The sequence below is a fragment of the Ovis aries genome, chromosome 3 (assembly GCF_016772045.2).
Source record: "Ovis aries strain OAR_USU_Benz2616 breed Rambouillet chromosome 3, ARS-UI_Ramb_v3.0, whole genome shotgun sequence".
NCBI classification, from domain to species: domain Eukaryota; kingdom Metazoa; phylum Chordata; class Mammalia; order Artiodactyla; family Bovidae; genus Ovis; species Ovis aries.
The window spans coordinates 106,090,027-106,117,896 of NC_056056.1; the positions used below are offsets into that span (position 1 = coordinate 106,090,027).

At 44.6% G+C, this 27,870-nt stretch overlaps 1 protein-coding gene across 2 annotated transcripts in view; it reads left to right on the plus strand.

Annotated features, from left to right (window-relative positions):
• The window catches only part of MERTK (MER proto-oncogene, tyrosine kinase), a 117,604-nt gene that overhangs the window by 63,168 nt on the left and 26,566 nt on the right, over window positions 1-27,870 (plus strand). For both annotated transcript variants that reach the window (XM_015094533.3, XM_060412433.1), the window contains 5 exons: window positions 4,827-4,942; window positions 14,781-14,964; window positions 18,715-18,866; window positions 22,223-22,376; window positions 26,614-26,767. In XM_015094533.3, coding sequence (XP_014950019.2) covers window positions 4,827-4,942; window positions 14,781-14,964; window positions 18,715-18,866; window positions 22,223-22,376; window positions 26,614-26,767 — 760 coding nt within the window. The remainder of the gene's footprint in view (window positions 1-4,826; window positions 4,943-14,780; window positions 14,965-18,714; window positions 18,867-22,222; window positions 22,377-26,613; window positions 26,768-27,870) is intronic.

Here is a 27,870-nt window from a genome sequence, read left to right on the forward strand (position 1 = left end):
TCTTGCAGGGGAAGTACATTGTGAGCTGTGCAGCCAGCTACCTGGGATTGAGCCCTGGCTTCCCTTTGTGACCTTGAACAAGTCATTCAGCAACTTCAGTGTGCCCCTCTGTAAAATGGAGATAATTACAGAACCTATCTCTTCTTAGGGTTCAATGAAATAATGAAAGCAGAAATACTCATAACAGGGCCTGACACTTGTCTGTGATCAACAGTAACTAGTTTAGTTTTCTGCTCAGTCAGAAAAGAAAGTAGGCTGAAATGTTGACCCAGATCATCTTAGCTCCTCTTTTTACTCTCACACTGAACTAGCGCCCATTGATCTAGGGATGGGCTGTGTCCTTCCCTGGGCAGCTGGAGCTGGGGCCCGTCCTCCCAGCAGCTGCTCTGAGGAGGGAGGAGGTCAGAGTCACGCCTCTCCTCGGGGCCCAAGGCTCTGGGCCCGCTTTCTCCTAATCTCTGTGGCCCTCCTTGCTTCCCCTCGGCTGGGATGTAACAAAATGAAAGGCAGGTGTTGGAAGGCTAGTAGAGACATTCCAGTCCAACATTCTGTGTCTTCCTCCCCCTTCTGTGGGATCAAAGACATTTAAACCTGAAACTTTAGAAAAATTGACACAGACGAACCTATGTGCAAAGCAAAATAGAGACCCAGATGTAGAGAGCAAACTGAGGCTGGGGTGGGAGGGATTGAGACTGATGTACATATACTATTGATACTGTGTATAAAATACTGTGTATAAAAAACTGTTTAAAATAGATCATTAATGAGAGCTCAATATATAGCCCAGGGAATGCTACTCAGTGCTCTGTGGTGACCTAAATGGGAAGGAAATTTTAAAAAAAGAGGGATATATGTATATATATAACTTATTCACTTGGCTATACCACAGAAACTAGCACAACATTCTAAAGCAACTATACTCCAATTAAACCTTCAAATAAATCAAATAAAAATCTGAAACTTGAAAGGAAAACCTTTTGTTACCTTTTCAAGTCATCTCCTTAACCTTTCTCATAGAAATTCAAGGAAATGATATGTTTTAGTATTTGTTCTTAATTTATATTTTAATTAATTAATGAATTTTGATTGAAGTTTAGTTGATTTACAATATTGTGTTAATTACTGATGTACAGCAACGTGATTCAGTCTTTACATATATATATATGTTTTTTTTTTTAATATTCTTTTCCATTATGGTTTATCACAGGTTATTGAATATGTAGTTCTTGATTATCTACAATAGGACCTTCTTGTTTCCCATCCGATATATGAAAGTTTACATCTGCTAACCCCAGCCCACCATTGCATCCCTCCCTTACCCCCCTCCACCTTGGGGGTTATTTGTTCTATTCTCTACATTATTTGTTCTTAATTTAGATATTGAAAAGGAAATATTAAGTTCGTACTCCTTTTGTCCTTCGAGGAAATGATAGAGGGAAAAAGCAGTGTGTTTAATAATGAGTTAAAGGGTAGATAAGGCGTAGCAAAAGACTCAAAATTACAAGGCATTGTAGTTTTTAAAGGTGCTGATGTCTGTTGCTGTTGCGCAGACATGTCCGACTCTCTGCGACCCCATGAACTGCAGCACACCAAGCTTCACTGCTGGTGTTTAGTTTCAGCAAATCAGCTGGAAGAAGCTATGAGAGGGTATTTTCTAAAATTTCGCTGGAAAGGAAAAATGAGCCAACCGAAAGTTATTACAAGAGGAACTGTATAACTTCCTTCCTTCATTACAAATTGCATTATTACAATTTTCAAAAGAAATGCTGGGAATTTCAGGAATCCACCAGTGGGCGTAAATTTATAAAGACATTTTCATAAAGCATCACTATTTTAAAGTTTAAAAATCCATAAAATGAGAAGCACTTCTTGAATTTTATTCTTCAGACAGAATCTCAACTAGGACTTTTAACAAGTCCTATTTCTGAAACTCAGGTTTTGGGCTTTCTTAAACATGTATGTCAAAGCAACCAAAACTCCCTGCCAATCTGTCATCAGTTGAGGTGTATGTGGCCAGATTTGGATCTGGAAAAGCAGATAATGTATTTAGGAAAGTGAGTCAAACGAAAGGCTGGCTTTCTCACTCATCAAGCTGTGTGCCTCCTGGTAAAACTGGAATCCTGAACATACCCCATGGGTGCTTAATATGGTCTTTTCTTCCCCTCATCCATGCCTCCTGTCCTTGCCTTCATCACCAGTATATCTCCCCCAGACCTCGTGTGTGTGTTACCTCATTTCAGCCCCATCGAACAGTGCAATCTCTCCCCGAGCAATAGAAGAGAGAGCTGAGTGGAGAGGGCACTGAACTGTGCCACGGTGGGCCATGCAGCCGATTCAGTGGTGATCACACTCTCCAGCCCGTGCTGGTCTTCACGCTGGTCTGCTCCCTGCTCCCACAGCCAGCCACCAGTGTCCTGTTGAGATACGGACATACGGAGCTCTGGGGTGAGGCAGACCTGAGTTCAAGTCCCCATTCTGTTGCTAGTGAGCTCTGTGAGCTTCGGCAAGTTTTTAACTTCTTTGGTCCTCAAATTTCCCCTTCCATCTATGGGAATTGTAAGACTGCTTCTCTCATAGGGTTCTAATCATGATCCAATGAAGTCCATAAAGATTCCTGGCACACAGTAAGCACTCATTCAAAAACATTAGTCATCTTTTTGGATTATAAATGTTGTTGTGGTGTGTGTGTTGGTCGCTTAATTGTGTCTGACTTTGCAACCCCCGAGGACTGTAGCCCATCAGGCCTCTGTCCATGGGCTTCTCCAGGCAAGATACTGGAGTGAGTTTCTGTGCCCTTCTCCAGGGGATCTTTCCGACCCAGGGATGGAACCTGGGTGTTCTGCATTACAGGCAGATTCTCTACTGTCTGAGCCACCAGGGAAGCCCATAAATGTGGTTATTAATGTTAATGAAGAGTTTAGGGACTTCCCTGGTGGTCCAGTGGTTAAGATGCAGGGGGTGCAAGTTCAATCCCCAGTTGGAGAGCTAACATCCCACATACTTCACTTTCAAAAAGTCAAAATCTAAAGCAGAAGCAATATTGTAACAAATTCAATAACAACTTTAAAAAACTGTAATAGCAAAATATTACACATATCAAAAAAAAGTTTAATGTATGAGTATTCTCTGGCGGTCCAGTGGTTAGGACTTCGGGCTTTCACTGCCAAGGGCAAGGGTTCGATTCCTGGCTGGGGCACTAGGAATCCTGCAAGCCATGTGGCGCAGCCAAAAGTAAATAAATAAATAAATAATGAAAGCAGGATTGCTTCACAGATTTTAATACGTTAAAAACAGATCTGTGTTGAATGCTATCAATAATGTGTTGGGTTCTATTAATAATAGATTATTAGTAACAGTCTATCACTAATGAATATCTAGCCATGTCCCACCTGTGACTGAGGTCATTACACACTCATTACGGCCTGCCTTCCCTCCCCATGAGCAGATGCACTTGGCTCTTTGGCTTGAGCTGACTCTCACCCATTTCCTCGGCCAGGAACCCTCCCTCCCCGCATCACACAGGCGCACAGGCACACAAGCACATGCATGCATGTCCCATGGTGCGCCTCTTTTGCTCAGGGCAAGCCGCTCCTCTTCGGTTAATGTAGGTCTCCCCAGCTCAGCGTTTAGCTAAGGGATGAAGACATCCAGGTCCAATTCCTGGGTCCAAAAGATTCCCCTGGTGTAGGAAATGGCAGCACACTCCAGTATTCTTGCCTGGAAAATCCTGCGGACAGAGAACCCTGGCGGATACAGTCCATGGGGTCGGAAAGCAGTCAGACATGACTGAGCGATTGAGCACACACACAAAGGCAGACAGAAAGAGAAAAAATGGAAGTAGTGACAGATATCCTCTTCGTGTGCTCCAAAATCACTGTGAATGGTGACCGTAGACATGAAATTAAAAGATGCTTGCTCCTTGGAAGGAAAGCTACGACAAACCTAGACAGAGTATTAAAAAGCAAAGAAAGACATCACTTTGCAGACAAAGATCCATCTAGTCAAAGCTATGGTTTTTCCAGTAGTCATTTATGAATGTAAGAACTGGACCATAAAAAAAGCTGAGCGCCAAAGAACTGATGTTTTCAAACTGTGGTGCTGGAGAAGACTCCTGAAAGTCCCTTGGACTGCAAGGAGATCAAACCAGTCAATCCTAAAGGAATTCAACCCTGAATATTCATTGGAAGGACTGATGCTGAAGCTGAAACTCCAATACTATGGCCACCTCATGCGAAGAGCTATCTCATTGGAAAAAACCCTAATGCTGGAAAAAATTGAAGATGAAAAGAGAAGAGAGTGACAGAGGTTGAGATGGAAAGACAGCATGACCAGCTCAATGGACATAAATTTGAGCAAACTCTGGGAGATAGTGAAGGACAGGGGAGCCTGGCGTGCTGCAGTCCATGGGGTTGCAAAGAGTCGGACACGACTTAGCGACTGAGCAACAACTGTCACAGCGTAAGGCAGATAGAGGGCCATGGCTCTGCCCCCATTTAGAGCACCAGTGACAGCCTTGCACAGAGCAGGAGGAAACGGATATCTCGCTGTTCTTGTCCAGCTAAAAGTTCTCATGTCATCAGTGGGCAGGAGCACAGGTCTGCGTCCCACGTCTCTGGTCCAGGCAGAGTCATCCTGTCACTGCAAGACCAACCTAGAGGCTCATATGATCACCCTCACCTGGAGGGTGGCTCCTCTTTAAAACTCGTGTTTAATTTTCCCAATCTCAAGAAGCAGACATGGGCTTGGCATTAATGCACCTGTTTGGTAGCTGTGACCTCCTGTGGTTTATAATTGTGTCTGTGGTGTGTCTTTTGTCTTTTACGTAGCAATTCCCTCGCCACCTACTGAAGTCAGGGTTCACAACAGCTCCGCTCACAGCATCCTCATCTCCTGGGTCCCGGGTTTTGACGGCTACTCCCCGCTGAGCAATTGCAGAATTCAGGTAACCTTTCTTGATGAAGAGAAATATCTATTTGGGGCTCAGTGACTCTGCCTGATTTCTTTTCTGCCTGAGGAGTGGCACAGACGTCAAGTTGACACCCGTGTTCAGAAGCCCTTGGCCTGCCGCCTGCCCCGTGTCCACCAGGCATGCGCTGTTTTGTGATGTTCTGCCTGCCTGGGACGCTGTGCCCTTCTTTGTGCGTGGTCCAGGGCCCAAGTGGAGGAGAAACATGTTTCTAAGATAGAACATTATGAGACCAGGGAGAATGAATTTTTAAGATACAAAAACACATCTGGCTTGTGACCAGGAGTTCAGGAAGCCAGGCATGCCCCAGCCTGGCTCCTCCTGGGTTGGTGGCCATAAGGGACAGCAGGAGACAAGTCATCCTCACTACTGAATGGACCGACTCCGCCTCTTGGAAAAATCGGGGGTGACAGACCTTGCAGAGTCATCTCTCAGTATCTAAAATTGACATAAAATAGAGCTACGAGAAATATAGGTTAGGCATCCTAAAGCGGAGGCTTCCCAGAGGGTGCAGCGGTACAGGATCCGCCTGTCACAGCAGAAGATGCACGAGATGCAGGCTCGTTCCCTGGGTCGGGAAGATCCCCTGGAGTAGGAAGTGGCAACCCACTCCAGTATTCTGGCCTGGAAAATTCCATGGACAGAGGAGCCTGGTGGTCCCAGAGTCACACATGGCTGAGCACACATACACATCCTAAAATGATACCTCACCATGAAACAGACTCTGCTGCGCGCATTCACTCCATAAAAAATGGAAGGGCAGCAGTAACACTGTCTTCTACTGAGTGCCCACACATGGCCTTGCGTATGTTCGATCCTGGAGAACGTTCTGTGTGCACTTGAGGAGAAGGTGTATTAGGCTGTGGCTGGGTGGAGCATTGGCAATGTCTGTTAGGTCCAGATGGTTTATATACAGTCTTGTTCACTAATTCTGTTTCCTTGTTAGTCTTCTGCCCTGCGGTTTTATCTATTATCGAAAGTAGGAAATTGTGATCTCAACCATTATTTTTGAATTGTCTGTTTCTCCCTTCAGTTCTCTCTGTTTTTGCTTCATGTATTTCAGGACTCTGTTGTTTTAGGGAACAACAGGGCCTGTTTCCCTGTCTATGGACATAACGGTCCCTATATATGGACATAAATGAAGCGTGGACCAGCCTCCCTTTTCTGAAGTACAATTTCAAGTGTACAAAATAGTGGTTCAGATTTTTTATAGATTATACTCCATTTATGTGCTGTGCTATGCTTAGTCAGACCCTTTGTGGCCCCATGGACTGCAGCCTGCCAGACTCCTTTGTCCATGGAAGTCTCCAGGCAAGAATACTGGAGTGGGTTGCCATGCCCTCCTCCACGGGATCTTCCCAACCCAGGGAACAAACCTGCGTCTCCTGCATGTTAGGTGGATTCTTCACCCTCTGAGCCACCAAGGAAGCCCAAGAATGCTGGAGTGGGTAGCCTATCCTTTCTCCAGGGGAACTTCCGGGCCTAGGAATCAAACCAGATCTCCTGCATTGCAGGTGGATTCTTTACCAGCTGAGCTACACAGGAAGCCAGTACTCTATTTATAGTTATTATAAAATGTGGTTATATTCCCTATGTGGACTGGCCTTTTTAAAGATTGTTTCCAGTTACTGAGCTGCTTGAAGAGTCCAAGAGGATCATGAGACTCCTTCCTGTAGGAGGTTGTTACATCCACCCCCCCGCCCCCGCCCCTGCCACCCCCGACAAGAGTGGTTCTCGGGGTCAATGTGAGGTAGAGTAGGGGGGTTGGGAAGTCTGAAAGCACCAGGTCACCCCTCCAGGAGGAAGACGGGTCTCCACAAGCTTCACTTGCTTTCTGTCTCTCTTCGCCCGGACTTTGGGTGGCTGTGGTACAAAGAGCCGTCCTGAGGCTGCCAAGTTGCAGCCCCCTTGCCCACGTTGGATCCTGTGGTTATCCTGTCTTTGTCCCACCAGCTAGCTCAGACTCCCTTCACCCATTCTCCTCTCCATCTGTCCAGATTTAGCAAATAGAAACGTAGTTACTTTATAAGATAATTACTCTGCTGACTTTGTGTCATACGTACACCCATAATTATTGGTTGTCTATTTGAACTTTGCTGGAGCAGCCATAAATAGATTCCCCACGTCCAAGGTCAGGAGCGCTGGCTGCACTTCGCTGGACCGGCCATGTGGAGATACCCCACGTCCAAGGTCAGAGAAACCCCAGTAAGATGATAGGCGCTGGAGCTGCTGTGAGGAGATACCCCATGTCCAAGGGCAAAGGAGAAGCCCCAGCAAGATGGTAGGAGGGGCGATTCGCATTTAGAATCAAACCCCATTCCCGCCAGAGATGCCCAGAGGGCTCCAACAGACCTTGTGTGCGCCAGACCCAGGAACCCACAGAGACTGAGGCAGAACTGCGTTTGGCATCTCCTGCAGAGGTCCGGGTCAGCAGTAGTCTGCTGCAGGGGCGGGGCTCTGGGTGTGGGTATGGCATAAGTCCTCTTGGGGGAGGTCGCCATTAACCCCACCATAGAGCTGCCAGAACTTGGCGTAGGACTGGGAAATAAAGTCTTGGAGGGCAAACAGAACCTTGTGCACCAGGACCCAGGAGAAAGCAGCAGTGACCCCACAGCAGACTTGCCTGTGGGTGTCCGGGAGTCTCTGGTGGAGGCGTGGTGGTGGTCTGCTGCAGGGTTGGGGGCATGGACTGTAGCAGTACATGCATGGGATCTTTTGAGGGAGGTCACCATTATTTTCATTACCTCCAACATAGTTTCAGCTCAGTTCAGTTCAGTCGCTCAGTCGTGTCCAACTCTTTGTGACCCCATGAATCGCAGCACGCCAGGCCTCCCTGTCCATCACCAACTCCCGGAGTTCACCCAGACTCACGTCCATCGAGTCAGTGATGCCATCCAGCCATCTCATCCTCTGTCGTCCCCTTCTCCTCCTGCCCCCAATCTCTCCCAGCATCAGAGTCTTTTCCAATGAGTCAACTCTTCTCATGAGGTGGCCAAAGTACTGGAGTTTCAGCTTCAGCATCATTCCCTCCAAAAGAAATCCCAGGGCTGATCTCCTTCAGAATGGACTGGTTGGATCTCTTTGCAGTCCAAGGGACTCTCAAGAGTCTTCTCCACTTCAAAAGCATCAATTCTTCGGTGCTCAGCCTTCTTCACAGTCCAACTCTCATATCCATACATGACTACTGGAAAAACCATAGCCTTGACTAGATGGACCTTACTTGGCAAAGTAATGTCTCTGCTTTTGAATATGCCACCTAGGTTGGTCATAACTTTTCTTCAAAGAAGTAAGCGTCTTTTAATTTCATGGCTGCAGTCACCATCTGCAGTGGTTTTGGAGCCCCCAAAAATAAAGTCTGACACTGTTTCCACTGTTTCCCCATCTATTTCCCATGAAGTGATGGGACCGGATGCCATGCTCTTCGTTTTCTGAATGTTGAGTTTTAAGCCAACCTTTTCACTCTCCTCTTTCACTTTCAACAAGAGTCTTTTTAGTTCCTCTTCACTTTCTGCCATAAGGGTGGTGTCATCTGCATATCTGAGGTTATTGATATTTCTCCTGGCAATCTTGATTCCAGCTTGTGTTTCTTCCAGTCCAGCTTTTCTCTGCAGGAGTCTTTGGCCCCAGGTAAACAGCAGGGAGGGAACACAGCTCCACCCATCAACAGAAAATTGGATTAAAGATTTACTGAGCATGGCCCCACCCAGCAGAACAAGACCCAGTTTCCCCCTCAGTCAGTCTCTCCTATCAGGAAGCTTCCATAAGCCTCTTATTCTTCTCCATCAGAGAGCAGACAGACTGAAAGCCACAATCACAGAAAACTAACCAATATAATCACATGTACCACAGCCTTGTCTAGCTCAATGAAACAATGAGCCATGCTATGTAGGACCACCCGAGACAGACGGGTCATGGTGGAGAGTTCTGACAAAATGTGGTCCACTGGAGAAGGGAATGCAAACTACTTCAGTATTCCTACCTTGAGAACCCCATGAACAGTATGAAAAGGCAAAAGATAGGACACTGAAAGATGAATACCCAGGTCGGTAGATGCCCAATATGCTACTGGAGACGAGTGGAGAAATAACTCCAGAAAGAACGAAGAGACAGAGCCAGAGCAAAAACAACACCCTGTTGTGGATGTGACTGGTGATGGAAGCAAGGTCTGATGCTGTAAAGAGCAATATTGCATCAGAACCTGGAATGTTAGGTACAAGAATCAAGGCAAATTGGAAGTGGTCAAACAGGAGATGGCAAGAGTGAATGTCAACATTTTAGGAATCAGTGAACTAAAATGTACTGGAATGGGTAAATTTAACTCAGATGACCATTATATCTACTACTGTGGGCAAGAATCCCTTAGAAGAAATGGAGTAGCCATCATAGTCAACAAAAGAGTCCGAAATGCAGTACTTGGGAGCAATCTCAAAAATGACAGAATGATCTCTGTTCATTTCAAAGGCAAACCATTCAATATCATGGTAATCCAAGTCTATGCCCCAACCAGTAACACTGAAGAAGCTGAAGTTGAACGGTTTCATGAAGACCTATAAAACCTTCTTAGAATTAACACCCAAAAAAGATGTCCTTTTCACATAGGGGACTGGAATGCAAAAGTAGGGAGTCAAGAAACACCTGGAGTAACAGGTAAATTTGGCCTTGGAGTACAGAATGAAGCAGGGCAAAGGCTAATAGAATTCTGCCAAGACAGCACACTGGTCATAGCAAATACCCTCTTCCAACAACACAGGAGAAGACTTTACCAGATGATTAATACTGAAATCAGATTGATTATATTCTTTACAGCCAAAGATAGAGAAGCTCTATACAGTCAGCAAAAACAAGACCAGGAGCTGACTATGACTCAGATCATGCATTCCTTATTGCCAAATTCAGACTTAAATTGAAGAAAGTAGGGAAAACCACTAGACTATTCAGGTATGACCTAAATCAAATCCCTAATGATTATACAGTGGAAGTGAGAAATAGATTTAAGGGACTAGATCTGATAAAGTGCCTGATGAACTATGGACGGAGGTTTGTGACATTATACAGGAGACAGGGATCAAGGCCATCCCCAAGAAAAAGAAATGCAAAAAAGGAAAATGGCTGTCTGAGGAGGCCTTACAAATAGCTGTGAAAAGAAGAGAAGCCAAAAGCAAAGGAGAAAAGGAAAGATATAAGCATCTGAATGCAGGATTCCAAACAATAGCAAGGAGAGATAAGAAAGCCTTCATCAATGATCAGTGCAAAGAAATAGAGGAAAACAATAGAATGGAAAGACTAGATCTCTTCAAGAAAAGTAGAGATACCAAGGGAACATTTCATGCAAAGATGGGCTCAATAAAGGACAGAAATGGTATGGACCTAACAGAAGCAGAAGATATGAAGAAGAGGTGGCAAGAATACACAGAAGAACTGTACAAAAAAGATCTTCATGACCCAGATAACCACGATAGTGTGATCATCCATCTAGAGCCAGACATCCTGGAATGTGAAGTCAAGTGGGCCTTAGGAAGCATCACTATGAACAACGCTAGTGGAGGTGATGGAATTCCAGTTGAGCTATTTCAAATCCTAAAAGACGATGCTGTGAAAGTCCTTCACTCAATATGCCAGCAAATTTGGAAAACTCAGCAGTGGCCACAGGACTGGAAAAGGTCAGTTTTCATTCCAATCCCAAAGAAAGGCAATGCCAAAGAAGGCTCAAACTACCGCACAATTATACTCATCTCACATACTAGCAAAGTAATGCTCAAAATTCTCCAACCCAAGCTTCAACAACAGATGAACCATGAACTTCCAGATGTTCAAGCTGGTTTTAGAAAAGGTAGAGGAACCAGAGATCAAATTGCCAACATCTGCTGGATCATGGAAAAAGCAAGAGAGTTCCAGAAAACATCTATTTCTGCTTTATGACTACGCCAAAGCCTTTGACTGTGTGGATCACAAGAAACTGTGGAAAATTCTGAGAGAGATGGGAATACAGACCACCTGACCTGCCTCTTGAGAAACGTATAAGCAGGTCAGGAAGCAACAGTTAAAACTGGACATGGAACAACAGACTGGTTCCAAATAGGAAAAGGAGTACGTCAAGGCTGTATATTGTCACCCTGCTTATTTAACTTATATGCAGAGTACATCATGAGAAACGCTGGGCTGGAAGAAGCACAAGTTGGAATCAACATTGCTGGGAGAAATATCAATAACTTCACGTATGCAGATGACACCACCCTTATGGCAGAAAGTGAAGACTAAGTAAAGAGCCTCTTGATGAAAGTGAAAGAGGAGAGTGAAAAAGTTGGCTTAAAGCTCAGCATTCAGAAAACGAAGATCATGGCATCCGATCCCATCACTTCATGGCAAATAGGTGGAGAAACAGTGGAAACAGTGGCTGACTTTATTTTTCTGGGCTCCAAAATCACTGCAGATAATGACTGCAGCCATGAAATTAAAAGACGCTTACTCCTTTGAAGAAAAGTTATGACCAACCTAGATAGCATGTTAACAATCAGAGACATTACTTTGCCAACAAAAGTTTGTCTAGTCAAGGCTATGGTTTTTCCAGTGGTCATGTATGAATGTGAGTTGGACTGTGAAGAAAGCTGATCCCCGAAGAATTGATGCTTTTGAACTGTGGTGTTGGAGAAGACTCTTGAGAGTCCCTTGGACTGCAAGGAGATCCAACCAGTCTATGCCAAGGAGATCAGTCCTGGGTGTTCATTGGAAGGACTGATGCTGAAGTTGAAACTCCAGTACTTTGGCCACTTGATGCGAAGAGATGACTCATTTGAAAAGACCCTGATGCTCGGAAAGATTGAGGGCAGGAGGAGAAGGGAATGACAGAGGATGAGATGGTTGGATGGCATCAGTGACTCAATGGACATGAGTTTGAGTAATCTCTGGGAGTTGGTGATGGACAGGGAGGCCTGGTGTGTCCATGGGGTTGCAAAGAGTCAGACCCAACTGAGCGACTGAACTGAACTGAACTGATTTGAACTTTAAATATAATTAGGTGTGCTGTATTTTCTCTGGCAGTCCGAGCGAAGTTGGTCAGAATTGGCTCTACAAGCTGTATACTTTTATATTGTTTTTTTTAATTGGAATATAATTGCTTCACAATATTGTGGTAGTTTCTGCTGCACAACAACATGAATTGGCTAGATGCATACATATATCTCCTCTCACCCCACCCACCATGCCACCCCCTAGGTCATCACAGAGCAGCAAGCTGTTGAGTAACAGTGTATTCCCGTTTCTGATGGGACCAAGTATAGTTTTGTAGCAGATTCCCAGTTCCTTGTTATTTTAAACTCTGACTTAGTAACAAATGAATGCTTTGGACAAGATTCAGATCCACACACTAGCAGGACACACCCTCTCACTTCCTTTGGTCCTTGGTTTCATTCTTCACCCATTTTTGGGCTCTGGACTCCATTTCTATTTTCACCTCTCCCACGTAATCTTACTGTTTCATGCCCCAGGACCCACGGAGCACGGTTACAGAAACCGCGGCTTCTTCTAGGAACATGCCGTAAGGAGCGTCCCTGTGAGGGGCAGCAGGCCAGTGCCCTGCCCCGGAAATGGGCAGGGGTGGGAGCCACGGTTTCTTGCAGCTTAGTTCCAGTGCTTGGACACCAGGAAGTAGGTGCAGACTTTAAAGGGAAGAAACAGAAAGTACTTTCTGCCAACAGCCACCACTGAGATCAGCACCCAGCTCCTGGGCTCTCCCCTGGTGGCTCCTCAGGCCAGTGGGCTTCCATCTTGTCACCCGGTGGAGCCTGTGGGTCTGAGTCAGACGTGAAACTCGAGCCCAGTGCACCCCCTCATCTTATCCACTGGGGGATTTAGAATTCCGAAATGTCAGCCTGTGGCCCCTTGACCTAAATTTCAAACATATATCTCCTGAAATAACAAGGTTGTATATCCACACCCTATAATTTCAAGCCTATTATTATCAGGAATACATTTTGTGGGTTTAAGATTTTTTTCCCAAATTGTCCTTGGTGACTTCTGTTTTGTCCAATCCTATTTAGTCTTTTCTGATTTTTATCAGTACAACATGTTTTAGAAATAGAAATATGCGTTGAAAGCTTCCCTGGTGGCTCAAACGGTGACAAACCTGCCTGCAATGCCAGACACCCAGGTTCGATCCCTGGGTTGGGAAGATTCCCTGGAGCAGGGCATGGCAATTCACTCCAGTATTCCTGCCTGTAGAATTACCTGGATAGCGGAGCCTGGTGGGTACAGTCCATGGGGTCGCAAGGGGTCAGACATGACTGAGCGGCTAACACTGTCACTTCACTTCCGAAAACATACAGTGAAGGAAGACTGCATGATCCCTATCCCCAGATAAGACTTTTCCAAGAGAAAAGCTGGAAGTTTCCATAAGACTAGATTTGCTGGGGATTCCCCCCTTCTTGCCTATACATACAGAAGACATCGGGAGAGGGATATGGAGAGACTGGCGGTGTTTATGGAGGGAAAGATGGGGTACAAGGACTCAGAAGAAAGAGCTGATAGGTTTTCTAAAGCTTTGGAGAAAAGCTTGTTGGGTAAGGTACAGATGGTCATTTCCTATATCTCTCCACCAAAAAATGCCATAAAATCTGCACCATCTGTGTGTGATTTTGGAGTTGGGTTGATATTGGAGTGGGAATTGGGGCTTAAGAATAAAGGGCGTGCTCAGATAGCTTCAAGACAATAGCCAGAATTCCTCAGGTTACATAATGAAATGCAGATTTTTTTTTTTAAATTAAGGGTCTCATCTTCTAAAGCAGGATTTGGGAAATGTTCTCTTTAAAGGGTCAGATTCTATATATTTCAGGTCGTTTTTGTATATTATGTGAAACAACTGCGAAAAAAAGGATCAGGAATTAAAGTGGTTCTGAGAGAGGAAAAGCTACTTTTCTTTTTGGTTAAATATAAATTATAAGGATTATAATGTTCAGTTCAGTTCAGTTGCTCAGTCGTGTCTGACTCTTTGTGACCCCGTGAATCACAGGCCTCCCTGTCCATCACCAACTCCCGGAGTTCACCCAAACTCATGTCCATCGAGTCCGTGATGCCATCCAGCCCTTTCATCCTCTGTCGTCCCCTTCTCCTCCTGCACCCAATCCCTCCCAGTATCAGGGTCTTTCCCAATGAGTCAACTATTCGCATGAGGTGGCCAAAGTATTGGAGTTTCAGCCTCAGTATCAGTCCTTCCAATGAACACCCAGGACTGATCTCCTTCAGAATGGACTGGTTGGATCTCCTTGCAGTCCAAGGGACTCTCAAGAGTCTTCTCCAACACCACAGTTCAAAAGCATCAATTCTTCGGTGCTCAGCTTTCTTCACAGTCCAACTCTCACATCCATACGTGACCACTGGAAAAACCATAGTCTTGACTAGACAGATCTTTGTTGGCAAAGTAATATCTCTGCTTTTTAATATGCTGTCTAGGTTGGTCATAACTTTCCTTCCAAGGAGTAAGTGTCTTTTAATTTCATGGCTGCAGTCACCATCTGCAGTGATTTTGGAGCCCCAAAAAATAAAGTCTGACACTGTTTCGAAGATGATGATTTATTTGCTCTGTTACCTGCCATGGTGAGAACACTTATTTCAGGCGTTTTTCATCAGGTTCCCAGTTGTTGCTCAAGTAAGTAGCATGAGTAACGCACTGGTGGGAAATTTAGGGTGTGACCCAAAAGGAAGCAGGTACTTCCGCTCGGTGCAGAGGAAGGGCCATGCACACTGGATGCGTGGATACCCCAAGCCTAACATTCCTACTACCTTACTCACGCCTGGTCCACAATTTTTACTCTTCATTTAGGTGAAGGAAGTTGAGCCGCTGAGTCATGGCTCAGTCAGGATTTTTAACACCTCCGGTTCAGCACATCTGTATCAAATCGAGCAGCTGCAGGCTCTGGCGAATTACAGCATTGCCGTGTCCTGCATGAATGAAGTCGGCTGGTCTGCAATAAGCCCTTGGATTCTGGCCAGCACAACTGAAGGAGGTAATTCCTGGGGTTCAGAAATGAATATTGTGCCGGATGGCATGTGATGATAGAAATCCTTCCTGATGGGCTGGTTCAGACTTTAACTTTTGTTTGTGTGGCCTTTGTCTCCGGAAGAGAATTTTAGGGAGATGACCAGTGAAAATGGGAAAGATGTTTCCTTCCATATAGTAAGCTCCCTACATACAAACCTTTTAAGTTTCGAGTTTTCACAGATGCAGACTTGCATGTGGTTGCAGCAAGGAACCGGAACCTGTGCTATCAGTGTCGCAGCCTGCCCACCGTCTCCTGTTGCCGATGATCCTTCAGCTCTGCCATCTCCCACCTCCTCTCCCTCCTTCAGGCAGTAACTCTTCTTGCCTGTTCACTGGCTGTTGACCCCTGGGTGCCAGCTGTTGTACTGTACTACTGTACTTTTTAAAACACAAAAAAATGTTTTATTTTTGGTTTGCTTTTTTATGTATTATTTGTATGAAAAGAATTATTGTAGGGTAAGCGAGTTAGAGAAGGTGAGGTTTGGAAAAAGAATGAGACCGGCACTTTACAGAAACAGATCACCTTCAATGAGGTGAGAAGGGGCAGCAGTCAGACTAGTGAGCTGCTGCACTAACCCAAGAAAAGAGTAAGTATGTATAGGCATGTATGTGGAAGGCTACTGTCTCAAGGGGGCCTGTTCTCCAAGGTTGTTCAGAGTAGTTATCTCTTAAACGGCTGGGGCAAGAAATTCTAGAGATCAGCCAGAGGCTGGGACCAGCTAGGAGCTGGGCGTAATCAGTCTTAATGTCCATTTTTTTCCTTCCGGTGAGAGAGTTCTTTGTTTTGCATAGAACGGTGGGGAGGACCCCAAGGGGAGTTTTAGCTCCAGGCTATTTTGAGCTGTGTAACTTTCCTTCCATTTTCAACCTATTGCAGTACAGTACTTATATAGCCAATTGTGTTAGTTGGGTACCTAGGCTAACTTTGTTGGACTTACAAACAAATTTTTATAAACGCCCTTTCGGAAAAAGAACTCGGTGGTATGTAGGGGACTTCCTGTATTTGAAAACAGTTTAGTGACAAACCTTATACTCACTATGTATCAGTGATGTTTTCTTTTATATAGGAAAATATTAATAGTAGCACACTCTTTATAGCATATATTAATTAAAACATAACTGCTTCCCAGGTGGCACTAGTGAGAACCTGCCTGCCAATGCAGGAGATGTAAGAGATACCCTTCAGTCCCCCTGTTGGGAAGGTCCCCTGGAGAAGGAAATGGCAGCCCACTCCAGTATTCTTTTCTGGACAATCCCATGGACAGAGGATCCTGGCAGACTGTGGTCCACTGGGTCACAAAAAGTCAGACACGACTGAAGTGTCTTAGCATGAAGCATATATGAAAGTTATTACTCATAGCATTAAAGTCAAGAAACTAATAAATATGAAGGCAGCTAATGTTCAAGAAGCACCTACTATGTGTCAGTGACCATCTTAGGTACTTTATGTGCATTATTTCATTAGCTCCTCATAGCAACCATATGAAGTAGGTACTGTTGGTTCTATATTATTTTCTCATAGCAAATTTTATTTGCATCTGTAAACTTTCTGTGTACTGCTTTTGATTTCCAAGATCTTACATTTTTTCTATGAACATTGAAGTGAATATTGTATTATGTTAGATTTCAGTTGTGCAGTTTCTGTTATTTCTCAGTTTAGAGTTCTGGATTGCTTACAGTCTTTCCTGCCCTGAACTCCTGCCTTAACCTAATCAGTGCTCTAATTTTCATACAGACTGTGGGAAAGGTCTAGATCACAAATTGTTAGGGCTTAATCCTTGCACAAATGAAACTAGTGCCAAGGTTGTAAAATATCTTAAATGAGGAAGAAAAACCTTTGAGAATGATTTTTATCTGCTGTTTCATTTTTATTCAGCTCAAAATATTAACACTTTCTGGTTTCTGTTTTGATTTCTTCTTTGCGCTATTAGTTATTTAGGTGTCTTTAATTTCGAAAATATTTAAGGGGTTTTCCAGAGATCTTTGTATGACTGACTTCTAATTTCATTCTCCTGGGGTCAAAGAATATAATTTGTGTTGCTTGAATCCTTCAGTATTTATCACGACTCGTTTCATGGTCCAGAACATGGTGTACCCTGATAAATGTTCAGTGTGCATGTGAGGAGAATGTGCATCCTGCTCTGATCCGATGGTTTCTGTTGTTGTTCAGTTGCTCGGTCATGTCCAGCTCTTTGTGACCTCATGGACTGCAGCACTCCAGGATTCCCTATCCATCAGCATCTCCCAGAGTTTGCTCAAACTCATGTCCATTGAAACGGTGATGCCATCCAACCATCTCATCCTCTGTTGCCCCTTCTCCTCCTGACTTCATTCTTTCCCAGCTTCAGGGTCTTTTCCATTGAGTCAGTTCTTTGCAGCAGGTGGCCAAAATACTGGAGCTTCAGCTTCAGCATCAGTCCTTCCAAGTGAATATTCAGGGTTGATTTCCTTTAGGGTTGACTGGTTTGATCTCCTTGCAGTCCAAGGGATGCTCAAGAGTCTTCTCCAGCACCACAGTTCGAAAATATCAATTCTTCAGTGCTCAGCCTTCTTTATGGTCCAACTCTCACATCTGAACATGAATACTGGAAAAAGCATAGCTTTGACCATATGGACCTTTGTCAGCCAGATGATATCTGTGCTTTTTAATATGCTATCTAGGTTTGTCATAGATGGAGTGCTCTATAAACGTCAACTTGGTCAGGTTTGTGGGTAGTGTTTTTCGAACCGTATTCTTAATGACTTTCTGCTTCCTTTTTCTATCAGTCATGTAGACAAGTGCATTAAAGTCTGCAATTACGATTGTGAATTCACCTGTTTCTATTTGCAGGTCTAGCAGTCCAGATATTCTAAAGTGCTGTTGTTGCTTTTTTTAAATTGGGGACCCAGCTATTTTCTTATTTATTTATTTGACTGTGCTGGGTCTCCATTGCAGCAGGCGGGATCTTTAGTTGTGGCATGTGGGATCCAGTTCCCTGACCAGGGGCTGAATCTAGGCCCCCTGCATTGGGCGTATGGAGTCTTCGCCACTGGACCACCAGAGAAATCCCTGAAGTTCTGTTATTTTTGGCATAAATGTTTAATATTACTGTGCTTTCTGAATAAATTGGCCACTTTACCATTATGAAATGATTTTCTTTATTTTGGGTGTTAACAGTATTATCTGTGAAATCTCTTTTATCTGATATTCATATAGGCATTTTAGCTCTCTTTTGATTACATGGTGTATCATTTATTCATACTTATTTTAACTAATTTGGGTCTTTATGTTCGATGTGTGTTTCATGTCAGGAGTAGTTTACTTCACAATCGTTGCCTTTGAATTTGGATAGTCAGCCCAGTGAAATGTATGGTATCATTCACACGGATTGCTGTGTTGCTGTCTGGTCACTCTACGTCGTGTCTGACTCTTTTGTGACCCCATGGACTGTAGCCCACCCAGCTTCTCTTTCCATGGGATTTCCCAGGCAAGAATGCTGGAAGGCGTTACCATTGCCTTTCCATCTCCTGCATGGGCGGGTAGGGGTTTTTTTGTGTGTGTTTTTTAAATCTCTGTGCCACCAGAGGAGCCCATGCATAGATTTACACCTACCATATTTTCTATTGGTTCTGTCTATAACTTCATCCACTTGCTTCTTTTGGATTCGTTGAATGTTTTTTGTTTCATGTGCATTTCTCCGTGGCTCCTCATCCTTCTCCCCTTTTCCTTTTGTAGCCCCATCAGTAGCACCTCTGAACGTCACCATGTTCCTGAATGAGTCCAGCAACAAGGTGGCCATTAGGTGGATCAAGCCTCCCACTAAGCGGCAGGACGGGGATCTCGTGGGCTATCACATCTCTCATGTGTGGCAGAATGCAGAGACATCTGTAAGTCTGAACTGTGACAGGGTGCTCTTGTCTCCGTGCATCTGTTGACGTATACTGCTTTAGGAACTTTGTTTTTGTAGTGAAAAGACCTGATATTCCTGGGTTAGGCAAGGCACCTTCCAGCGGGAGATAAACAGTGTTAAAATTGCTGGCTTGCTTAGTTATTCAGTCGTGTCCAGCTGTCTGTGACCCTATGGACCGTAGCCCACCAGGCCCCTCTGTTTATGGGACTTCTCTGGCAAGAATACTGCAGTGGGTTGCCGTGTCCTCCTCCAGGGGGTCTTCCTGACCCAGGGATGGAACCTGGGTCTCCTGCATTGCAGAAGGGATTCTTTATCATCTGAGCCACCAGCTGCTGGAGACGAAGAACACTGAAGGGCAGCCCTCCCTCAGAGGAGCCTAGAACCTGCGTCTGAACTGAAGCTTGAAATGAACTCTGTGTCCATCACTTAGGTTCCCTAATCTGCCTTCATTTCCAAAGAGCAAGAGTTCGACACAGCTTCCCCTGAAAATTGTCCTTTCATTTTCATTTTAAGAAAATTGTTATTGGGACTTCCCTTGTGGTCCAGTGGTTAAGACTCTGCCCTTCCCATGCAGGGGGCACTGGGTTGATCCCTGTTTGAGGATCTAAGATCCAGCATATCACAGGGCACCACCAAAAAATAAAAACAGAAAAAAGGGGGATGAATATGTACACGCTGCCGTATTTAAAATGGATAACCCACAAGGTCTTACTGTGCAGCGCGGGGAGCTCTGCTCAGTGTTGTGTGGCAGCCTGGATGGGAGGGGGGTTTGTGGGAGAATGGATGTATGTATATGTATGGCTGAGCCCCTTTGCTGTCCACCTGCAGCTGTCACAACGCTGTTCATCATCTGTACTCCAGTATAAAGTAAAAAGTTTTAAAAAGAGAAAACTGTTACTAAAGCTGCATTTTCTTCATGCAAGGTGATGAAATTGGATATTTTGGAAGATATTCCAACTGACTACTCTAGTGAAGATTTTTTTTTTTTCGGTATAGAATTTCAGAACTTTCTTGAAGTAGTCTTTGGGTGGGTTTACAGTTTGCTGAAAACTGTAATAACCCACCAAAGTTTTCAAAGTTTGTACCTTCATTATCTTACAACTGTTGTGTCGCTTCACACTAAGAAACTCCTGATATTTATTATATGGACGTTTTCTGTATCTTATATATATATATATATATATATACACTTGGCTGTGCTGGGTCTTAGTTACTGCATGTGGGATCTAGTTCCCTTATCAGGGATCAAACTTGGGTCGCCCGCTTTGGAAGCATGGAGTCTTAGCCACTGGACCACCAGGGAAGTCCCCGTTTTCCGTATCTTGATGAAGATTTCAACATTTTTTTGTTCTCTGTTTCTTGCTATCCCTTGCCTTCTAAATCAAAGCTTAAAATATAAAGGTCAGGATCAAGTAAAATTTGTTCTCCTTTAAGTTGGGACTGTGCCTTCCTCATCTTTGCACCATCTGAACACGGGACCTTGAACTTGCTTTGTAGGCAGGACACTACGGACTTCATGCATGGTCCTGCCTGACATCTAAACCAGAAGAATTTCTCTCTGTGAAGGGGACAGCCTTTTGATGAACGTGGACTAGTATTTCTTGTCCCATTCCCATGAAGTGTCTGTAGACCTGTGAGAATTCAGTGAGAAGACAAGTTTATAAATGTGCTGCATATTATAAGCCCTTCTTCAAGACCCACAGTATATACTGGCAAGTTCAAGGCTCTCCAGTGTTCTACAGGAGATAAATCTGTTTACCTTTGACTTGGACACAAAGAGTCAGACCCGACTTAGTGACTGAACAACAACAGCCTTTAACTTGTAATTGCCTGAACCATAGAGACTCACACAAAATTTATTTCCTGTGCCAGAGAACATCATGATAGTTGAGGTTTGGAACCAAAGGAGAAAGCACTCTGCTGCTGCTAAGTCGAGTCAGTCGTGTCCGACTCTGTGCGACCCCATAGACGGCAGCCCAACAGGCTCCCCCATCCCTGGGATTCTCCAGGCAAGGACGCTGGAGTGGGTTGCCATTTCCTTCTCCAATGCATGATAGTGCAAAGTGAAAGTGAAGTCACTCAGTCGTGTCCGACTCTTCGCGCCCCCATGGACTGCAGCCTATCAGGCTTCTCCATCCATGGGATTTTCGAGGCAAGAGTACTGGAGTGGGGTGCCATTGCCTTCTCTGAGAAAGCACTCTATAAGCACTTAATTCTGTTTTGTTTTTTTTTCCAAGCATCTTCTCCACATTCCCTCCCCCGTGTTTTATTGGCTCAAGTAGCACACCAGTGGCTTTAAAACAAGATAAATAAGTAAGGCCTGATTTTTTTTAATGGAGCACATTTTCTCTAGAACAGAAAGTGTCAGTGCCTTCCTAAATGTTGGTTTTAGTCACACCTCTTAGAATTGGAAAGAACGGGAGCCCACCATGCTGGTGCAAGGACAATGGGAGGTGGTCAGTGTCAAGGTTCAGAGCAGCTCCTGGGCAGTGCTCTGTGGGGATTGAGGGTGGGGGTCTTGAGTAGATAGTTTTGTTTTTCCTTCATGTGCTTTTTTCTCAGAAAAGTTAAACATTTATCTACTGTGTTCCCACAGTTTCAGAAAAGAGAGCAATGCAGCCATTGGGATAGTGGAGCATTAATTTTTCATCGCATACAGTAATGAAGTCATGCAATGGTGCAATGTCCTAACTCAATGTAACTTTTCATTACATTTTTAAAAATTTATTTTTAACTGGAGGATAATTGCTTTACAATATTGTGTTGATTTCTGCCGTGCATCAACATGAATCAGCCATAGGTATACATATGTCCCCTGCTTTCTGAGCCTCCCTCCCACCTCCCACCCCATCCCACCCCTGTAGGTTGTCAGAGCTCCTCCTCCTTTTTTTTTTTTTTTAATTTGACTGCGCCGGGTCTTAGTTGCAATAGGTGGGATCTAGTTCTATCCCATTCAGGGATGGAGCCAGGGCGCCCTGCATTGCGATGTGGAATTGTAGCCACTGGACCACCAAGAAGACAGCCTTGCTCTTCCCTTCAAGTGCATCCGCCACATGCTCCTCTGCTTCCAGAGGTTTCCCTGAGCCCTCCTACACGGCTCCAGTAAGCCAAGACTCCCAAGGCCTGAGGATGCTGCCAGCCCATCCTGCATCCCTGCCTCCCTTTTTCCTCCCTTAGCTGTGACCTGAGTGAGGAAGGGATGTGGTGGAAACAAGCCACTGCCCCTGGGATGTGGGTGGGACGACTTTCCTTAGAAGAACTCCTCTTGGAAGGACAAGGCCCCTGGTGCCTCAGTATTTCACTTCCTTTCCTTTCCTGTCTGCCCCCCCCCAGAAAGAGCTCTTGGAAGAAGTTGGCCAGAACCGCAGCCTTGCTCAGCTTTCTGTTCAAGCGCACAATGCCACATGTACCGTGAGGATTGCCGCCGTCACCAAAGGGGGCGTGGGGCCCTTCAGTGACCCGGTGAAGATCTTCATCCCCGCACGTGGTGAGAGCTGGTGCCAGATCGGCTAATGGGAGTATCAGTCCAGGCGACACGTGGGTTGCCAGAGAGCAGCTGGTGGGATGGGCAGCTTGTTTAAGAATGAAAAATAGGGGCTTCCCTGGTGTCCAGTGGTTAAGACCCCGAGCTTCCACTGCAGGGCACAGGGTTCCACCCCTGGTTGGGAAACTAAGGTCCCACATGCTGAGTGGCTCCTCCAAAAAAAAAAAAAAAAAACCAGAATGAAAAAGACCAAAAGGAAATTCTACAGTGATGAAGATAGCTGACGGGATAATACGCTTCAGAGCTGCTGGTTCCCATGAGTCCGCCCACTGTCACTCTCCAGGGTGATAACGTCCTAGGAAGTTTCAGCCTTTCAGAACCCAGAGTCCGACTGGACTTACCAAACAGCTGTTGTGGCTTTTACTGTGGTATAGATTTGCAGTGTTGTGTTCCTGCTGTACAAGGTGAATCAGATGTACATGTATATATGTATATGTGCCTGTGTATGCTTATTCAGTTGTGTCCGACTTTGCGACCCCATGGACTATAGCCCGCCAGTCTCCTCCGTCCATAGAATTCTCCAGGCAAGAACAGTGCAGTGGGTTGCCATTCCCTTCTCTAGGGAATCTTTCTGACTCAGGAGTCAAACCTGTGTCTCGTGCATTGGCAGGCAGATTCTTTACCGCTGAGCCACCTGGGAAGTCTTTTTAAATACTGTTCACTCCTTTTCAGATTCTTGTCCCATATGGATTATTGCAGGGTATTGAGGAGAGTTCCCTGTGCTCTGTGTAGGTTCTTATTAGTTATCTATTTTATATATAGTACTGAATTTAGTTCTTTTTTTATTATGGAGAATAATTGCTTCACAGCGTTGTGTTAGTTTCTGTGTACAGCAAAATGAATCAGCCATATAAACACACACGCCCCCTCCCTCCTGAGCCTCCCTCCCACCCCACTATCCCCCTGCTCCAAGTCATCACAGAGCACCGAGCTGAGCTCCGTGCAGCAGCTTCCCACTAGCTGCTTCACGCGTGGCAGTGCGTGCATGTAGCGCTGCTTTCCCCATTCGGCCTGGCCTGCCTCCGTGTCCACGTGCTCCTTCTCGACACCTTCCTCTCCTGTTCCTGCCCTGCAAACAGGCTCATCTGTACCGTTTTTCTGCATTCCATTTTTATGAGTTAATATACCATATTTGTTTTTCTCTTTCTGACTGCTGAATTTAGTGAGAATAATGTATACAGGGCTGAATTTTGGATTAATCAGGGTGGCTAATCCTCAGCTCTTTATAATTAGCACTGTTTATTTGCTGGTGTTTGTTATAAGCAGTCCAGCTCGCCCTGTGATGAGTCATTCAAGCCTTGGGTAATGTGCTTCATAACTGGGTGAAGAACATGATGGGTACAGAGCATGAAGCATTTCCTATAGAGACATCTTTAGACAGTGCTGGCTCACCCAGCTAAATGCTTAGCCCTGCATGTTGGCCTCTGTGTATTGTTGGAGTAGCCTTTGGCAAGGTGACACTATGGTGCCTCGAGGGGCCCAAATACTGTGTTTGCTCACACAGACCAGGGAAGCCGCCTTCTTCTGACTCTGACCTGCCCTAAGTTGTTTGGTAGTGAACTGCTGTCATAAACTCCCCACAGACATCTACATGAATACGATTTATACGTTTACAAAGTTCTTGCCAAATATGGCCTTTGTACCTATAGCAGACAAGACTTGGGAGCAGACCACTGAGTTCCCATCTCTCTGTCCCAGTGACCCTCAAACCTGCTCTCCCTTGTAGTGCTGAATTTAACCCTTATTTCAGCTCCTACAGACCATAGGCTCTGTCCCTAGGGAACATTAGTTACCTATGATGGGGACTCAGGGTATGTCTGCCTGGAAGAAATTCAGGGATGATTCTGATTCTAAAGGCACAGGTTAAAAATCAGAGCTAAACACAAGACATAGAAACATACAGTTACCAAAGGGGAAAGAGGGTGGGGGAGGGATAAATTAGGAGTTTAGGATTAGCAAATAAAATAGACAATAGCACAGGGAACTATATTCAAAATCTTGTAATAAACCATAATGGAAAAGAATGTATAAAAGAATATATATATATATATACACACGTGTGTGTGTGTGTGTGTGTATACAGGGCTTCCCAGGTGGCTCAGTGTAAAGAATCCACTTGGCAAGGAGACATGGGTTTGATCCTGGGGTCGGGAAGATCCCCTAGAGTAGGAAATGGCAACCCACTCCAGTATTTTGCCTGGGAAATCCCATGGACAGAGGAGCCTGGCGGGCTACAGAGCAGGGGGTCACATAGTCGGACACGACTGAGTGACTGAGCACGCAGACACACACATACGTGTAACTGAATCACTTTTCTGTCCACCGGAAACTAACACAGTATTAGAAATCAATTATACTTCAGTTTAAGAAAAAAAATCAGAGTTTAAGATGACAGACTTTTCCTTGTCATACATAATAATTATAAAAGGCTTTGCTGTCCTAGCAGGCCTGCCTTTGCAAAGTTCTAATCTTCATATATTTCAGTTACTACAGTTTAGGTAAATCATAGCCATTCCCAACAGTACAGTTCAAAGTTAAGTTACCAGCATGTATCAACAGTGATTGTGTGTTCGTCTCCACCAGCTCTGCAGTACGCAAATCAGTCCACAAGCAACAGGTGTATCTTGGTTGTGACCAGTCGGGTCACTTCTCTCCAAGTCTGTCTGTGGTTGGTCACCATGCTTTCCTTAGTCTGTTCACACACGTCTAAGAGGCGCAGAGCTGGGCTGCTTCCTTTCTCCCAGGGGCAAAACTCACATGACATTTCACAAAAGGAGCTATTTGAAAGATGGAGCTGGTGAACAGAGGTGAAAGTGCAGAGAAGAAAGGAAAGGAGATGATGTTGGAAGTAGAGTTTGAATTGAACGTGTGTGGAGTTATGGAAGAAATCGCTGACCAGGGCACGTTGATGCTGCTACCATTTTGTCCATGAGATGAGCAGCCATTGCGTAGGATGGTCTTAGCCACATGAGTGAAATGGCTGTGCTAAAAAGGAGGAGGATGTCCCAGAGGAAGCTACGCTGGCCACAGTCTTCTCAAGTGTGCTGCCCCGCCACCCCCTTACTGGTGTACTGCACTGAGAAGATGCAGAGCACGACCTCCTGAATGAGGAGCACATACCAGACACGTGGGGTCTGGTTAATTAACTGGGGGCAGGCAGTTAATTCCCTCTGCATCTGAGCCCCCACATTGGGGAAGTGAAAACTCTGAGGTCATTTTGATGGGCAGTTTCAATACCCCCACACAAAGGAAGTAGAGTCACAAGATTGATTTACAAATCCCAGATGTGGGGGTGGGTGAGGGGGTGAGAGAGCCAGAGGAAGGGCAGTCCTCTGTCCCAGGTCACAGCAGGTGGTAGAGGGTGGGTAGCAAATGCCTGTACTTAACTTTTCAAAGGCTCAGCTCTAAGTGGTTATTTTAAAAGGTCCCCCAGGAAAAGCAAAGTGGCAACTTGTAGCAAGACTTCTAAGTTCAGATCCTTATCAAAATGTCCAGGCTCTGCTGTAAGAGGGATTGTCATACTGTAAAACGCCCCAGGAGTAACTCAAAATAGCTGTTTTCTCATCACAACATTTAAGGAACTCACAGAGGTATTTTACAGCGTTGAAAGTGCAGAGGATGAAACACTGGAAGCTGATCCAAACTTGGAAAGGAGTTTGACATTCACCAGAGCATGGAAAATATTAATACACTCTCTCTATATCCCAAGCTGTGTAACTGGAACCTGGCAAGCACTGTGCAAACTACTCTTGATACATTTTTTTTTTAAACAACAACAAAAAGCATTTTGATTCTCAATATTTCTGGTGTTTTAGAGTATACCAGTTAAATATTAGTTTTACTATTTTTCAGATGGCCCAGTGCTAAAGAACCTGCCTGCCAGTGCAAAAGATACAGGAGGTATCAGTCCAATCGCTGGGTCAGGAGAATCCCTGGAGAAGGAAATGGCAACCCACTCCAGTATTCTTGCCTGGAGAATCCCATGGACAGAGGAGCATGGCGGGCTACAGTCCATGGGGTCACAGAGAGTCGGACATGGCTGAGCACCTGAACATGCTTACTATTTTTTCAGTTTCCTATACATTTATAACTGACTTGAATAGAGTTTCCCTGATATTGTAAATCGACTATCCCGAATCCCATGGAGGTGCTTGAATGTATTCTATTTGTATTTTACCAGGTTCAATAGACTTTGCTCCCTCATCTACCCCAGCACCTGGAAACACAGATCCTGTGCTCATAATCCTTGGCTGCGTTTGTGGATTTGTTTTGATTGGGTTGGTTTTATACATTTCTCTGGCCATCAGGAAAAGAATCCAGGAGACAAAGTTTGGGTAAGTTTCTCAGTTTAAAATGTTTTGCTCAGTGGTACTGATGAAGTTGCCATGTGAAGTGGCATTGCCTCTTCTGCTGGCCTTGCTCCTGTATCCAGCTTGGTCCCTGTCTTATGCCCCTCTTGGAGGCAGGCTGCTTCTTTAATTAGGCCAGTGTCACAAAGGCAGCCAATAGTGAAAGCTTTTTACTTGTTTCAAAGTCTCTTCCTGGTACTCTTCTTTCTTATTTTTCTTCAGGAAGAAACTTAACATTTTTTAGGGCATTAAATATCGTGAAGTATTTTGATCCTCATTTCAAGATAGATAGATTAAAGTCAAAGTGCTAGAATGACGTCCCATCCATAATAGCATGAGAATAATAACGTTCCTAAGAAGAAACCCAATATATGTACAAAAGCTTTGTGGAAAAATTTATTAAACTTTATTGACATTACAGAAGAAAACTCAAATAAATGGAAAGATGTGTACCATGTTCATGGATGGGAAGGCTCAGCTTTGTCAAGAGATCATTTTCCCCCAAGTTGACCATAAATTCAATTCAATCACCATCTAAATTGCTACAGGGTTGTCAATAAAAGCTGATTTGAAAATGTATCTTGAGGACTAAATGAGCAGAGAGAATCATGACAGTTTTGAAATATACAAAAATTTGGGTGGAGAAGGCTAGTCCTACTAAGTATAAAAACATGTTTAGTGATTGGGACAGAGAGGTATTGTTACATATAGAGAAAGCTCAGTCTGTGGACATCACAGGGCGCCCATATCAGGTGGGAGTAGAATAAACATGAAGATTCTATTTCACATCTTTGCAGGAAGGAAAGAATATGAAAAAAAATACACACAGCCTGTTCTATGCATTGAATGCAGAGAGCTGAGCAGGACAGACATGAGGCTGTTAAGAAGTCTGGCAGTTAAGAAGTGCAGAATAAAATACTCCAAGTGAAAATATTTCTATCAGCTAGGCCTCCACTACCTCATGGTTCCACAGAAGCTAAAAGTTTGCCACCAGAACAGATATATGTGAATCAGATAAGGTCTTATCTGATTCAACCTTAGCTTGAATAACTTGGTACTGTTTGAGGTTGAATGTTCTAGAACTTCCC